Source organism: Amphiura filiformis, chromosome 18 (genome assembly GCF_039555335.1).
Source record: "Amphiura filiformis chromosome 18, Afil_fr2py, whole genome shotgun sequence".
NCBI lineage: Eukaryota > Metazoa > Echinodermata > Ophiuroidea > Amphilepidida > Amphiuridae > Amphiura > Amphiura filiformis.
In genome coordinates this window covers 23,904,654-23,922,806 of record NC_092645.1, presented here as the reverse complement: position 1 = coordinate 23,922,806, position 18,153 = coordinate 23,904,654, and the positions used below count along the sequence as shown (strand labels likewise).

At 37.2% G+C, this 18,153-nt stretch overlaps 1 protein-coding gene across 1 annotated transcript in view; it reads right to left on the bottom strand.

The window, feature by feature from the left end:
* Nucleotides 1-13,570: 13,570 nt before the first annotated feature.
* The window catches only part of LOC140140025 (placenta-specific gene 8 protein-like), a 45,864-nt gene continuing 41,281 nt past the window's right edge, over nt 13,571-18,153 (bottom strand). The window contains exons 4-5 of the mRNA XM_072161837.1: nt 17,602-17,735; nt 13,571-16,937 (exon numbers count right to left, since the gene is read on the bottom strand). Of these exons, the coding sequence (XP_072017938.1) occupies nt 16,830-16,937; nt 17,602-17,735 (242 nt within the window). The 3' untranslated portion in view covers nt 13,571-16,829. The remainder of the gene's footprint in view (nt 16,938-17,601; nt 17,736-18,153) is intronic.

The window sequence follows — 18,153 nt, the reverse complement described above, 5'->3', positions numbered from 1 at the left end:
AAGAAAGAAAGAAAGAAAGAAGAAGAAAGATCCGATAGCATCACAAGACCTAGCCGGTGTCCCGGCTAGGTAAAGAAAGAAGAATCGGATAGCAAAACAGTACCTAGCTCGGGGGGTTGAAAACCCCCCAGCTAGGTAAAAATACAAGTTCACACAGGACTCGAAAGTTTTCCAAATTTTATTTCTTAACATAAACATTATGGTCTTAATTACATGCACATGTACCCGGAATCACATGACTAGGCCTACTACATAGTGTCAAGTTGCAGGGCTTTAAATAGATAATTTTATAATTTATTCTATGGGTGCACGACACGATAAATAATTTGATTATTGAAATATGTCCAAATCAACCTGTTCGTAGTAGGCTAGCACTTTCATGAAAAACATATGCAGGGTTGCAGCACTGACCCTCTCCAGAGAATGATTATTTTTTTAAAGTAGGCCTACTTCCCACCACGCCACTGGGTTTACTGTGCAGCATGACACTACTGCTATGCTATGCTGCATACACGTGCATGGTTAAATTTGAATTTGTACATAAAAAAACGCTGTGAAGATTTCATTTCATTTCATTTTATTTAGGATTCAAACCAAGGATAAAAAACACAGAAAAGAATACATTTAAAAGCACACTTATTTCCACTGTGGTCCTTGATGAGCCTAAGACTTAAAGGTACAAAAGTAAAGAAATATTTGGATTGCACTTTACATATGATATTACACACATCAAGGTGGTACCACACCCCCTGACAAATCCTGTGACCAGTTTCGCACTCCTCCCAAGAAACAACCACACACCGGCAACAAAAAGCCATGCACACTACAAGGGCAAGGAGCCCAATCTCCCCACTGAAAACCCAGCGACTCAAGACCAGCGGCCCATTTCATATGTCAAGAAAAAGAGGTACATTCTAGTGGTACCTCCCTTCCTAAAACAAAACAAATGCACCGCCCCTCCTGAGCCACCGAAAATTCCAGCGCAGCAACCGGACTCCCCGCCCCCACAACACACACAACTCCTCCCACCCATGCACGACTATCCCCGAGAAAACTACAAAATAGTCACACACCCATCAAGGGGTGTAGTACCACCCTAAATTTAAACTGTTCAGCAAGCATAAGACATAAAATATTACAAATACTGTTATCATTACCTACAAATTTTGAAAACAAAAAATAAAATAATATTAAACACACACAATATATTAATGTTGAAAAAACATGCATCAGGTCCAGCCTTAGTTAAAAAGATAAATTGCACGTTCATTTTTTGAAATTTCCTTAAAAAAGTGATGTTTGACCTCTTTCCTGAAAATGTCTTGACATAGCTGGGATTGCACAGAATTTGGAAGCGAGTTCCACACATTTATTGCATTATAAACAAAGGTTTTTTGCCCATGGGTGCCCATACGAGGCTTGAATAAAGCATATGTTCCTGACCTGGTTGAATGTTTGTGTACGTTTTAGACTTAGAAATACCTTCAAGAAAATAAGTAGGACTTTTGCCATTCAGGATCCTAAACATGTGATTTGTCATAATCTGGAAAACCCTGTACTGGGTCGGGAGCCAGTTTACCTCCTGGAATTCACTAGCACCAATGTGAGACCTAGGGGACAGATTTAGCACATTTCTGATGATTTTATTTTGGGCAATTTGGAGTTTTTGTTTTGTTTGTTTGGTTAAAGCAGGATACCAGGAACTACAAGCATAGTCATAATGACACTGGATGAGAGCCGAAACAAGAAGTTTTTTTGTGTATACATTCAAAAACCTTCCTTTTCTTTGAATAAATTTGAGTCTGGAATTAGCCTTTTTTAGAACTTTATCTGCTGTATTTTGCCCACTTAGAGTTTGATGAATATTGAGGCCTAAATACTTTACTTCAGATTTGGGAGTAATTAGTGTGTTACCACATTTGATGCTGAGCTCTGATTGTCTCGCAAGTTTACGTGCAGTGCCAAACAGGACCGACTCAGTCTTCCCTAAGTGAAGGGATAATTTATTATCAATCAACCACTCGTTCACAGCCTTGAGCTCCAAACTGAGCTGTTCCTGAATGACATTGACGTCACTATGCGAGACCATCAGAGCTGAGTCATCTGCATACAAAAGTAATTTACACCCCACTGCAGAAGCCATGTCGTTGACATAGACTAAGAACAAAAGAGGCCCCAATATTGAGCCCTGGGGAACTCCGCACGTAATATCCTTGGGCTGTGATTTCACTCCGCCTATGTCAACGACCTGTTTCCGACCTGTAAGGTACGAGTCAAACCATTTAATTGAACTTTCAGCCACGCCAAGGGCCCCCAATTTTCCAAGAAGAATTGCATGATTCACCGTGTCGAACGCCTTTTGTAAATCAAGAACCACCATACCAGTAAGATTACCTTTATCCCATTCCTTTCTTATGTAGTCCGACAGGTGAATCAAGCAAGTATCTGTAGAAAATGACGGCCGAAAGCCTGACTGAAATTCATAAAGGAGAGACTCGTCCTTCAAATATTTTTCTAACTGGTCATAAACAACCCTTTCAAAATTTTTTGAAATAACACTAAGGATGGAAACTGGTCGGTAATTGCCAGTTTCTGTCTTACTGCTTTTCTTATGTATAGGCACCACTCTAGCATTTTTCATGTCATTGGGAATTACACCAGATTTTATTGACAAGTTAATAATGTGAGTAAGAGGCTCGCATATCACCGGTGCAGCATCCTTGATGAATTTTGCAGGTAGATTGCCAAGACCAGTTGATTTGCTAGTATTTATTTTCATCAGTAATTTTAAAACACTATCCTCATTTACCTGGGAAAGATCAAAATTATTTTGTTTGACATTTCTCTTTTGTAAAATTCAAAAACAGAATCCAGGCCATATCTGCCAGAGCCAGTGGGGAGTTTGCTGACCAGTGTGGAGGCCACTGTAACAAAGAAATCATTAAACTTCTCAGCCACAGTTGCTTTGTCAAAGCAGACCTCTCCCTCTATCTCAAGGCCGATACTGCCTGATTTTGTGGAACCTTTATCACTAGCCCCCATGCCTTTCAAAATACTCCAAAGATTTTTTGGATTGTTTACATTTTCTTCTATCTTGTCCTTATAATACTGTGATTTGGCTTTTTTTATTTTATATTGAACCTTGTTTCGAAGACTCTTGAATTCAGAAAAATCACTTGTGTTTTTAGTTCTGTTGAAAGTGTGCAGTGCTGTGTCACGATCATGAATCAATTCTTTTATCTCTGCACTAAACGATGGCTCAGTTCTTTGTTTCACCCTGATTTTTTTCTGTGGAGCAATTTCATTTATGACCGACAACAAGGAACCTTTGAATATTTCCCATGCTTTTTCTACATCGACACATATTAAAACATTCTTCCAATCAACATGGTTTAACTTTGTTATGAAACATTCAGTAGAGTACCTTTTCATTGATCTGATATTTACAGTTTTGTGTCTATTATATTGCACCTTAGTTTGTTTTCTACTACAGTATATTAAGTAGTGGTCACTTATCCCAAATGTGACTACCCCCGATTGACACACTTTTTGAGGGTCAGAGACAAAAATCAAGTCAATGGCGGTTTTACTTGTTGGAGTAACCCTGGTATAATCCCGTATCAACTGAATGAAGTCTTGCATGAGGCAAAAACGTTCCAAAGCGTTAATAATGCTGTCTTTTGGTTTCTTTTTCGATAGAACGTCAGCATTGAAATCGCCTAGAATGATAGTTTAATTTTGGTTGAAACATTCATTTTGTGAACACACTTCTTCCAAAACACTGAAAAAATTGCGCTGCTCTTCGGTACGGTAACATATCCCAGTTAAAATTGGTTTAGTCTTAGGCAGCATAATATTTATCCATATTGTCTCGAGATCTTTGTGGCAAATATCATCTTTCAAATTATACGCCAAATCAGACCTTACATAAATACAAACACCCCCGCCATGTCTATTACGATCCAGATTATAGTTCATTATTTCAATTTCAGAGTCATTTATAGTATTGTCCAACCATGTTTCTGTTATACCAATTACTGCGGCATTTGTTTTTTGTGCTATTACTTTAAGTTCATCAAGTTTCCCTATAGTCATTATACTGCGCACATTTAAATGGATGAAGTGTAACCCTTTGTTCCTGAACACGTTGAAATTGTCAGACGTAGACGTAGAGTCAGCCTTGGCAGAGGGATGCTTACAAACTGGACCTGGACATGGATGGACATCGCCCGCCAGCATTAGCCCCACCACCACAGCAAAAGAGTCGATCTTCACTTTATTGCCAGTTACAACTGTCTTTTCTCTAGTTCCTACACTGCTATTTCCCGAATACCAAGTAACGAACAGTTTCTCGTGACCATATTTGATTGTTGATGGCAGACACAAGGTGTCGACATTGTCAGGTAGTGTGCAATCATGGCAATCTGCACTTACATTTGTAATACCAAAAAGCTGCTTGCTTAACATGTAAATAAAAACAGCAAAATACAATCCACTCTTTCCTGTACCCACCATGTCTCTGGCTCATCACACGTTGTTGCACAGTATAGCAGCAAGATGTTATATCACCAAGCACCAAATTTAGAGTCTAGCACAAGTAAGCTTAACATATCAATAACGTCAAGGTTTCCGAATTCAGCTACCTTCATAACCGGCTTTCAGAATCAGTCTTCAAATGATCTTATGATCTGATATGGAACCTATTTTAAGATTCCAGGGTGAACAGTCATTGATAACTACTCCTACCTTTGCTTAAAAAGTTTGACAATTAGTTCATAGAAGTAAAAGAAGATGCTGGTCGTTTTCACATTTTATGGTATCTACAGAAGGTGTGAATTATCCTTTAAACACACATCACTTTAGTTCTGAAATCGACCAAGCAATAATGACACACGGGCAATTCCAAAACAACATCTTTTGCACAGAGTTCAATGCATTTGGAAAGTAAAGTGGCAGTTGAAACTATAGTGATACCACTTTCGCAGTGCATGATGGGGCTTCCTTAAATCATCCTCTGGACCCTCTCCATGCGGTTCAACATACTGCAGTTACTGTCCGTTTTCCTATACACAATACAGAGTGCTCTCACCATTGACGCGTGACCTCTACAAACAGTGTATGTTATAGGTATATGGGCATTGCCTAGTTAACATCACTGTGTGAAAAATAACCAGCCAATATGTTAACTATTCTCCAAACTTCTAGCAAATATATTTCTCTAACATGACATACTGCAGTTACTGTCCGTTTTCCTATACACAATACACAGTGCTCTTTCCCATTGACGCGTGACCTCTACAAATAGCCCTACGTTAAAAGTATGGGGATATGACTATAGTTAACGTCGCTATGTGAAAAATAACCGGCCAATATTAAAAGTACTCTTCTAAAGTTCTAGAAAATATAGTTTTTAACATGTCCTAAATTTTTAGCTAATTTAGATGTTTGGAAATATTCGTACTTTGGTGTTTTTGTCAATGTTATAGGTAATAGTACATTGCCTAGTTGACGTCGCTGTGTGAAAAATAACCGGCCAATATTAAAAGTACTCTTCTAAAATTCTAGACAATATAGTTTTGTAACATGTCCTAAATTTTTAGCTAATTTAGGTGTTTGGAGAGGGTCGCACTTTTGTGTTTTAGGAAGGATATGTAAACGACAGATAACACCAAAAATATGAAGAAATTATTTCCAAACCGTGTTAAGTCAACAATCATTATGTTGCTCATTTTCAAGAATGCTGGTTTACAAAAAGCAGGCCATTGTCTCATTTCGTGAACAAAGGTACACATACCATTGTTTCCTTTCGTTTCCTTTATAATCGGTTACCCAACTGAAGCTATAATACCAGCTTTATTGCGATATCGCACATGTAAAACAGACACTTGTGCACAACCAGAGAATATCCGATTTAATCAGTTGAGCTGCTTCAATGAGTGTTATCTTGGTTTAATAGCTTTTAATGTGGTTTAAGTCCTGCAAAGGTCGAGATGAATTCTACTGTAGACATGACTGCATCATGAGGCGGTGATCAGTGTGCGTTTATTTTATCGACTCGTCCAACCACACAAGGTTCTGAACAGAAACAATATACAACCAAATACACCCACACATGTTTCTCAAACAATACCACTCTCCATCTAACACCAATATCAGCTGACACAAAAGCAGAGAACCGCGAGTTGTACTCTAAGCATGCTAACTTGAGTATCAGCCTCATCTCTTTTTGGAGACCTTTGCCGATGAGCACTTCTCGTGCACCTCCCGCCGTTCGTTTCCTAGAATTAGGGAGCTGCGCGACCAGCCTTCATGCTGTCGAGTTCACGTTTTAGTTGGCAAGACGCACATAGACCACACCAATACACGGTACAACAGTCGTTGATAAGAGAACCCTGAAAGAAACCGGACAGAAACAGACGGTAAGTATGTAAGTTACATTACATTTTGTTAGACAGTTGCCGTTTTTCATTTCATATTGTTTTCTTAGCTTTGTATGGGTATCATCCACATAACGGAACCACCATGGGGGTGAGGAGCTGATCTTATATGGCTTCCTCTTCTAATTGTTCCATATACAGGTACCATCACTCAACCGTGACCAAGTGACGGGCCGATTTAAGTTACCCAGAGTGTACGACCAAGTTTGCCCCCATGAAATGTCCCTTGCCACCCCTAAAATCACCTGGTTACCATGGTTACGATGAAGTGACATAAAAAAGGGCCGAGTGTTCAGCAGTGGCGTAGCAGGGGGGGGGCAAAGGGGCAGATTGCCCTTCCCCTTTGTCTACCCTCTGGAAAAGTACTGGCTACACCACTTGTCAGTAAGAAATATTCTTAATTGATCGATACCTCGCTTCCAGAGCCTCGCTTCACTTTGTATATAGCTAAACCAACATAATTCGTCATAGGTTTGCGTTGCCGGGATTCTCATGATAGAACTCATTGAAAGGTACCGAATTTGATATTCTTTTATCTCTTTTGTTTTTGTTACTTTACCTGTATGTTATGTTTGCCCCGGAAGTGGGACCTCATTGCCAGGAGTCCTGCACAGCAAGCAGTACAGCAAGGTTCACCCATATCTGAAGCCAGGCACGCAAGATGACAGGGACTACAAAATAGTCCCAGCAAACCTATTCAATTTAAGAGACACAAAAAATTAATAAATAAAATTGGCAAAATCCGCCAAGAAAGTTCATTTAATTTCAGAAACTGGCAGAGTTTAGTTCAGAGGCGTAGGCGTCATGATGCAGTCATGTCTACAGTAGAATTCATCTCGACCTTTGCAGGACTTAAACCCCATTAAAAGCTATTAAACCAAGATAACACTCATTGAAGCAGCTCAACTGAATAAATCAGATCTTCTCTGGTTGTGCACAAGTGTCTATTTTCAATGTGCGACATCGCAATAAAGCTGGTATTATAGCTTCAGTTGGTTAACCGATTATAAAGGAAACGAAAGGAAACAATGGTATGTGTAGCTTTGTTCACGAAATGAGACAAAGACCTGCTTTTTGTTAACCAGCATTCTTCAAAATGAGCAACATAATGATTGTTGACTTAACACGGTTTGGTGTTATCTGTCGTTTACATATCCTTCCTAAAACACAAAAGTGCGACCCTCTCCAAACATCTAAATTAGCTAAAATTTAGGACATGTTACAAAACTATATTTTCTAGAACCTATTTAGAATAGTTAAAATGTAGCTTGTACCGTTTTTTGTGGCATCCTTCAGAAATGAGCGGTCCGATACCAATATTTTCGGTCAAATCTCCATTCAATTAACACGGGGAGTTGGCCAGCTATGCCTTGCCCTCACTCATATTTTACCAAAGTGCGACTATTTCTGAACATCTAACCTAGCTGTAATTTTAGGTCATGTTAGAGAAATATATTTGCTAGAAGTTTGGAGAATAGCTAAAATATTGGCTGGTTATTTTTCACACAGTGATGTTAACTAGGCAAGTGCCCATTCTTCCAACGTACATCATTTTTAGAGGTCACGCGTCAATGATGAGAGCACTGTGTATTGTGTATAGGAAAACGGACAGTAACTGCAGTATGTACCGACCGGGGTACTTACCCCCGGAGGTAGCCTTAAATACAGGGACCGGGACAAATTTGACTAAAATAATCATTGTTATAAATGTACATCTTCCTTTGGTCCGGTTTTAAGCCACAAAATTGTCCAAATTTTGACACATTTTAGCGTAGGGGAGACCGGGGCAAGTCCGCCCACCCCATGTTTCTGATCTCGTGACTGCTGGAAAAGTACAATGATGATGTAAAATTAGCTGGCACACGTCGTAGCTAAGTACCCAAGAAAACAAGACAGTCCGACACATCTCGCCACATAAATTATCGTCAAAAAACATTATACTACAATATTACTAATTTTTAAAAATGTAAACTTCCTTGACTATAATTTATAGTCAAGGAAGTTTACATTTTAAAAATTAGTAATATTGTAATAATCTCAAGACCTTGCAGAGACGGTTTTCGTTCTTATTTGGAAGGGGAACGTTTTGCCCAACATATTATGCAATTAAAAGATCGACATATTGTGTTTAGTAGGCATAACACAAGGTAAAGAAAAAAAGAACCGTTGGGGCAAATCCGCCCTGTATATTACAGGCATGAGACTGCACTTTCCTAAAAAAAACTGAAAATGCGCGTGAAATTGGGCAAAAAGTACCAAAAACAGGCTGAAATTAAATAAAGTTGCGGAAATTTTGACTATAAAAAAAACTGAATTCAGTTTTTAAACTGAAAATTCTCATGCCTGATATTAAGGGGCACGTCCGCCCTGTGTTTTCCCCAGGCAGGCTCCCGGGGCAGATTCGGCCCATCGGCGTATTATGCAAAATATTAATAATAATACCTTTAAGAAGGGTGAAACTACATGCAAGCATATTTTTAAAAGTTAGGTGGTATCAGTATTACTCATACCACCGTTTATGCCCTAAAACCATAAATGCCGAAGTTGTAAATAAAGGTTTTGCTCATTTTGGAGAGAGTATGTGCCTAATATATCATTTACAAAACATTTGCATTAAATTGATAATTGTTTTGCAATATTATAACCTTTTTGTTTTATCGGGGCGAACTTACCCCACCATAGGGGCGGACTTGCCCCAGCACGGGGCAAGTCCGCCCTGTCATCGTGATTTTTATTTTCCCTTCTCCTGCCGTTACTGAAAGCTCAATGTCCTTACAAATGTGGTAATATAGTATACAGCTTAAAAATGTAAAATCTATATCCTTCTAACATGAGAATTGCCCTAGGCGAGATTGAAGAAAATAGGGCGGACACGCCCCGGTCTCCCCATAATAGGTCTAGGCCTAATTGCCCATTTTCGCGCGCTTCACGCGCATCTGTCCCGGTCGGTAAAGTCATTTTAGTATAGTAGCGGGTTATTTTCTTATAGGCCTATACATGTAGGCCCTAATAAGAGGAATACAGTTAGCTGGGTTTTATCACAGAATTAATTATGTGGGTTTTATCATAAATGTTATTAACTGTTGACAAAATATTTATCAAAAATGTTTGTAAAAACATATTTTGCAATAACATTTTGACAACAGTTTTAAAATGTTGTTGTAGTGGGGTTTTTTTGCATAAAACGTTTTATAAGGGTCGTGAAAACATTTAAAAAAATGTTTTCACGACCCTTATATTAGTGATAGGCTGTACAGCCCAAAAAAAAGGGTGATGTTTCAAAAAGCTTAGGGTACCAGCTGAATTGAAGCAGCTAATCCTCCTGAGCATTTTGACACATTAAAAAAAAAATCGGTTGAAAAATGAGACAGTGCCGGCCAAAAAACTACGCATAAGGGGGATTTCTTGGGACCCCCCCTATTTTTCACTATTTTGACAATTATGGGCATTTTCTTTGTTGTTTGTTGGATTCTAATGATTATTTACTTGATTTTGGGTCCCCTGGATATATTTATGCAATTTTTACACAAATCATATGTTTTGATGCAAGTTTAAGAGCCAATTTAGGATGTGAGGGCGCTGTTCAGCATAATAGCTGTTACGTATCCCCCTTACAAAAATTTTATCATTTCTTATAATCAAATCAAAGTTACTAATAAATAACAGCATCTGTCCAAATTTGAACTCTCAACCTTATTTCACTTGTGCGTGGTACCCATTTGAAAATGTGTAGAGACGCTTCCATTGACTTACATGTGGTACAAAGTTCGTTGACCCCTGTATATTGCTATGGGCAGGTTATCCCTGTATTTAAAATTAGCGCCACGGCCACACCAAATGTGATAAATGGCTGAAAATTTCAGAATATGGATGATTGATGATTATCTCTAGTATGATTGACTTAAAATAAAAAATGGTTGCAAAAGGGGTCGCTAAAAGGTAAAGCGCCCTCACGGCCTAATTTTACCCAAAACCGTTAATTTTAAGGACACTAAAAATTTTCATTTGACACAAAGTGCATAAATGACCTTCCTGGACCTAAAACTATGTAAGTAGATACCAAATTATGCACTACATAATCCTTAATGTGAGAAAATCCCCCTAAAACTAGAAAATAAAGGTCAAATCTGCCCCCCCTTGTGTGTCGTTATTTGGCCGGCACTGTCTCACTTTTTGGGCCGATTTCAATAAAATTGGTGTCAAATTACTCAGAACAACAAGCTGCATCAAATAAGCTGGTACCCTAAGCTATTTGCAACTACACCCTTATACAGCCTATCACTACTTATATAAATGTTATCCAAATGATTCTACCATAACCAAAACGTGTTAATAACCTGTTTATAACGTTCAAACCTATGCATAGGTTTAAACGTTATAAACAGCTTATAACTACCTGCCGATTGGCCAAAATGAATATTCCCGGTGAATATTGTGTCCAATTTTGAACCAATCAAAGATCATCTGCAAATGCAAGTCTGGCCATATTAATAGTTTAAAGCCTAGTCATAATTCGGCAATTGAAATGAGCATTTCAAGTTATCAACCATCAGAAATGTTGTTAGATGACCAGTAGTGTCCAGGGGGTTACAAACATTTTTGTGTTTGCTGGGAATGTACCAGTCATCACTGTATATAATATTTTGTTGGCGTGTCGCTATAGGATTACGAAATATAGTCATATTTTTGGGGAACATTTTGTCAAGCTCTCTTTACGTAGGCCTACTAACTAAGAAGACTGTAAAATAAAGCCAAAAAAGCATGGATCCTCCTCTAACATGCCAACATTACCTAAATAAACCATCTTTGTTGACACTTCCTTACCAAAAAACATTGTCTTTTCAAATAGTACTAAAAATCCTGTAATAGAAATTATGTTTGCGGAAAAAGAAGTCTGCCGAACTGATTAATTAGCACATTAAAACTAGCGTCGTGCTTTCATTGATTAAAACATAAACATTTGATTTCAGTCCGTTAGGTTTATCTGAGACTATTATCACCGTTTAATTCCAATTTCAACAAACCAGGTTTTAAAGGAGTATTTCGTGATCCTAGCATCCTCTATTTATATCATTTTTCATTAGATATCCACGAAAGAAACCTATTCCCAAAATTTCAGTTGATTCCGATTTTGCGTTCGCGAGTTATGCATGATTATTACACTGCTCCATAGACAATGCGTTGTAATTTCAATTTCACGATATCTTTGCTAAACGAATTAATCTGCAAGAAATATTTTGTACATAAACATTATGTAGCCAGAGGTTTCCAGTGATATAAAAATCTCAACTTTTTTTGAGAAAAGTTGGGGATGAGGCTGTGGATCACGAAATGCCCTTTTAAATCAAACATTTACTAAATTTAGAATATTTTATGTGCAGCAAAATATTTGATACGATAACGTATTTAATTGTATACACTCTTAGGAAAAAAAGGGTTCATGACTGTCCTGTATGTATAGAACCCTCAAAGGGTTATTGAAAATTTAAAGAACCCCTTCCAGAACCCTTTTTGGTGCTAAAATGGTTCTTTCTAACCTTTCCAGAACCCTTTCCTGGTCTTTGTAGATCCATTTAAGGTTCCCCATACAGGACTGCTCATGAACAGTTTTTTCTAAGAGTAGGATTATAACATATGAACAATGTACCTCACGTATAACACAAGTTTGTAAGCTTTTGTAGTGGAATTGATTCTTGCACATCCGAAAAATCTTTTGTTTTTATTCAACATTACTGAAACAATAAATTTATTGTTTTTTAGTCGACCGAGAAAATTAATTTAAACGCAAAAAGGTGTATTTTTTAATTGTGCGGATTTCAATAGTATCATCGACTGGCGTACTACATGATTGTATATAAAATCAAAGCTAACTTACAAGATATAAAATATAGAAATCGAACTTACCTCCAGATCCTCAAGATGCAACGAGTTGTTGAAGATTAGAAGCAATTGGTTGTTGATGGATGCAGATTGTCGAATGTAGGAATGATAAATATTACACCCGCTTATATAGTAACAATTCTCGCTATTCGCAATAAGGGCGCCGCCAGCGGTTTGCGATGTAATCGTGATGTAGCATGGGAAAATCGTGATGTATCATGGGAAAAGGTCGACATCCATGTCCGCGCAATACGAATATTACCATGCTATTACATAGGAACACGTGACAATATTTTTTAGTTGGTCAATATAACGGTATTACACGCAAATCGATAGAGAAAAAATTAATTGTGCACATTTCAAATCACATTATTAAGTATTATTGAGTATCGATTCGCGTGTAACACCTTTATTTTGACAAACTAAAAAATATTGTCACGTGTTCCTATGTAATAGCATGGTAATATTCGTATTGCGCGGACTTGATGTCGACCTTTTCCCATGATACATCACGATTACATCGCAAAACCGCTGGCGGCGCCCTTATTGCGAATAGCGAGAATTATGTTGACAGTCCATTTTGAATAAAAACCAACTAAATTCTGACGTCACACACCTTTTTACTATAATTAGTTAATGGTATACGATTTATACCGTGTAAGAAATTAAACAGGGGTCAAAAATGCCACATATGGTCTTCCGTTTCCTTAGACATACTAGTAATCAAATCTCAAAAAGAGGTATACAATGGGTTATTCCAGAATATAAGGATTTCCGGACTTTTTATCCAGTCGTGATTGAGGGAAATCTAGACTTTTAAAGTGTCCAAAGGTGAAAAAATCCAGCAGAAATATAGTTCAAAATCAGAAATCCTCAATTTGAGAGATTATTTGGAACATTTCCGTCATGTTTCCTTCATTTCAATTGGATTTCCAGGCTTTTTCAAGTATATTAGCGACTGGATTTTCAATTCCAGAAAGCAGACTTGGAAATCCAGACATTTCTATGATTGAAAACTTACTCCTATATGGGGTGTGCACTTATTTTCTGGAACAGCCCAAATAGGCCTACTAATGATGCACAGTAATACATTATGCATATACTTAATAGGATATCAGTGATATGTGATCGTGTTCGTAATTGGTTGGGGTGTGCAAAATGGATGGGGTTGGGTTTCCACAAAGCAGTTTTTCTTGCTTATAGAGGAGGGCTCAACAATTTTTGACGAGAAAATACGCAAGATGATGACTGGGAAAAGTACAAAATAGATTTTATCTTATCGATTCTATATAACACATCTAATGTAAATCATTTACTCATTATACTTTCAATACTCGGCATTGGAAGTTTGCAATGCATTGTAGGACAGTTTTTGCAGTTTTAGGACACTTTGTCCTTTGACCTTTCAGAAAATTCAGAAATATTGGGTTTTTGTACGTACAAAATATAATCTAAAATGTTTTACAATATTTAAAACAAATATGAAAAATATTAGTATTTTATAAATTAATTATTTGGTATTTTTAATGATCAAAATTATGACAATAATAAGAAAATTAATAATAATTACGTCAATTTTCCCGATATGTCAGAGGTCAAAGTGTCCCAAAACTGCTCTCAAAAACCGGAAGTTAGAATGGCGATTGGGCTTATTGAAATTAAACTTTTGTCTACAGACATATAAAAAGTCAAAGTTGAAATCACAAAATAATTATGTAACATAGTCTTAATATTGGTATTAAGAGTGAAACATGTATTTAAAAAAAAATCATAAATCCAAGTAAAGTAAATCATCCACAGACAAAGCAGTGGAAATGTATTATAAAATTAGGGATAATTTTATGCTCAATTCTTGCAGATTTTATCTAAACCTTCGATCCAATTCAGCGATGTGTGAATATGAAACAAATATACAGGGTAAGGGTGTCCCAGAATGATTTATACCGGGAAAGATGGAATTCATTAGGTATGAACGGCATTTATATTGGTCATATTGTACACACATGCAGTTTTCGTCCATTTTCAGTAATAGCAATCTCACACCAAAACGAATCAAGCTATGTCCATGAAATTTAGAGAATAAGTAGGAGACATGTGTGGCATTGTATTGCACTTATTAAGATTAGATACACTGTTGACTATATATTTTTGATATTTTGTTCAAACACGGTATAAATCATTCTGGGACACCCTGTACAAACTATAACATTGAAACAATTATAATAAGGAATAGAATAACTTCGCATACCTGTACTAAAAATCTTAAGCATTAATTAAAAAATCATAATCATTCAATACCATCAAATATCGGGTGATATAAAGGTCATGAAAACGTTTTTATGAAAAAGCAATGAACTAACATTTTAAATATTTTATCGATATGTTATTGTACAATATTTTTTTTTTGGCAAATATTTGTTCAAAATATTTGTTTAACACTTTAACAACATTATGTTCATGTTTAGCAGCAGGATTTTCAAAAATGTTTTGGAATGTTATTAACAGGTTTTTATATACGACGTCACTCATGACAGAGTCATCCTCATTTAAATAAATTTCTGGCTTCCGTAAGGTACCACGGGGCAATTCGCATACAATGGAACAGACGATATACGTATGGTTGTGGAATCGAACTAAAAACTGCCCCTCTGTCGCCTCAAACTGTCCTCCAATATGGCTGCCATTTCAATTGTTCCGGTTGGTGTATTGCATGTAGATAAAACTAAATTAATGATCCTTGGTAACAATCATATCATAGATAAATTTAGTAATGTAAATCTTATATACAACAATTGTATTATTGAAAAGGTTGATGATTTAAAATATCTAGGTGTTAAGTTTGATTATAATATGTCATGGTCCTCTCACATTGATTATTTATCTAAAAAGTTTCAAAAAGAATTGGTATTATTAGGCGTTGTAGACATTTTCTTCCACATCACACTCTTGTTATGTTATCAAATGCTCTCGTAACCCCTAATTTTGATTATGCTAGTTCAGTGTGGTGTAACTTTTCTGTTGAATATCAAAGAAAGCTTCAGGTTTTACAAAATAGTTTAGCTAGAACGATTCTATTTGCTGATATTAGGACGCCAGTAATAGACATGTTAAACTCACTAGGGTGGATCAAACTAAGTGACAGATGGAAAAATCATATGCTTATTCTTACATTTAAATGTTTAAGAAATCTTAGTCCTTCATATTTATCATCTCAGTTTGAATTTGTTCATAATACTCATTCTCATGTAACCAGAAATCATTCGTCTAATACATTGATTGTTCCAAAATACAACACTAATTCTGGATTACGTACATTTCACGTCAGAGCTGCTCATATTTGGAACAGTCTATCACCAATGATTCGAACTGATATGGAAAATATGTCTTTGAGACAATTCAAAACAAATGTTCTCATTTCATGTTAAAATGTGTATAGTCTATGAATTCATAATTGTGATTGCATTTTTTTTTGTATATCTTATATTGTATCACTTTTGTGTACTATTATTATATTATGATATGTTTTGTATTGACTGAGGGCCTGCTTGGAAAGCAGTGCTGGTCACTGAAGTTGTTACCCTCAATAAAGAAAGAATAAACTAAACTAAACTAACTAACATAATAACTCGCCATTTAAATCCATAATGTATGATTTTGATTTCGGTCAAATCTTAATGTTTTTATTCTTTGCCAAAAATTATTACATAATATTAACAACTGTCAAGAAGTTTTTTTTTTGTTTTTTTTTGTTTTTTGATCATTTTAAGCCAAAATAATGAGGTCAAATGAAAGAAAACCACATAGCCGATTTGGAGCTATCGTGCCAAAAGTAGAACCTCCAAAAAGATGAGGACGTTGTTGTGACAAATGTGAGGCAAATTACCGGTATTGCTTTGTTTTCTGTAAACGTTTTGTGTTTGCTGCCCGGGTTTGCTGAGGTATAAGACTTTTTCTCCCACCTTAACAAAAAACACTTATCATGTCCTACTGACTGCAACTATATCTGATTAAAAAAATAAATAGGCTCTTAATGAAATCACCAGTGGCGTGCCTGACCGGTGGAGGGAGCCGGGGGGCGATTGCCCTCTGACAACTCAAAGAATAAATGAAAAAATAATAGTCTTTATTGTTCTTAATACGCATGCACACATCGGTAAACACCTCGATTTGATTATTGGCATAGAATAGCTTAAGATAGTGTAAAATTGCACATTTCTGCGCGCTTCGCCAAAATTAACCCAATATCAGCTTTCCTTTATATATAGTATGAAATTTGAGCAGACTTCCGGGAAATTTGGGCCAAATATTAAAATGCCCCCCCCCCCCACCCCACCCCAAAAAAAACCAGGCACGCCACTGGTAATCGGCATGACCGTAACAGATTTATTATACTCTCTATAATTATATTTTGTAAGTATCAGGCTCATCTTTTTCAAATTCAAAACGGAGACCGTTGCACGTTGCCGGCCGATGAGCACTTCTCGTACACCTAGATCTCCCGCCGTTCGTTTCCTATGGAGCTGCGCGACCAGCCTTCATGCTGTCGAGTTCACGTTTTAGTTGGCAAGACGCACATAAACCACACCAATACACGGTACAACAGTCGTTGATAAGGGAACCCTGAAAGAAACAGTCATAAGTAACTCCAGTAAGTATATGTAAGTTACATTACATTTTTCTTAGACAGTTGCCGTTTTTCATTTCATATTGTTTCTTTAGCTTTGTATGGGTATCATCCATATAACGGAACCACCATGGGGTGAGGAGCTGATCTTACGGCTTCCTCTTCTAATTGTTCCATAAACAAGTTACAGACGATCAGGGATACCTTGAAAAATAGTTTGAAAGGGGTGTGAAGGAGTCAATTTACATCAGAGTAAACCAACCATCACTCAACCGTGACGGGGGCCGATACAAGTTACCCAGAGGGTACGACCAAGTTTGCCCCCTTGAAATTTGCCTTGCCACCCCCTAATAACACCTGGTTACGATGAAGTGACCTAAGGGGCCGTGGCGTAGCCGGGGGGCAAACAAAGGGGCAGCCCTCCCCCCTTTGTCCACCCTACGCCACTTGTCGAAATTTTCTTAACCGATCGATACCTCGCCTAACTTTAGCTATAGCAAACCAACGGAAATCGTCATAGGTTTGCGTTGCAAAAAAGAACAAACGGGAATTTAGTGTCACCCCTGGTTATAAGTACTATGCCGGGACTCTATGATAAAACTCACTGAAAGGTACCGAATTTGATATTCTTTTATCTCTTTTGTTTGTTACTTTATTTACCTGTATGTTATGTTTGCCCCGGAAGTGAGACCTCATTGCCAGGAGTCCTGCGCAGCAAGCAGTACAGCAAGGTTCGCCCATATCTGAAGCCAGGCAAGCAAGATGACAGGGACTACAAAACAGTCCCAGCAAACCTATTCAATTTAAGAGACACAAAAAAATTAATAATAAAATTGGTGAAATTTGTCCAAAAGTTAATTTAATTTCAGAAACTGGCAGTTCAGAGGCCTACCGACCGGGAGAGTTATAGCCCGAAATACCGGGACCGGGACAAATTTGACAAATTGTGGTAATGTAGATTCCTTTGGCCCGGTTGTAGGCCACAAAATTGTCCTAATTTTGACACATTTTAGCGTAGTTACACGCATTTGTCCCGGTAGTCATTTTATTATAGTAGCCCGAGCGGCTGACTAACGATTTGGAAAATCCCCCTGGCTCGGTGATTCCAGTACGACTCTGGTTTGGTTCCGGTTTAATTATTATGGTAAACTATTCTTTGTTTAAAATTTGTTTCCAAACAGAACAATTTGAGACCACTTTGCAAATCTGAGC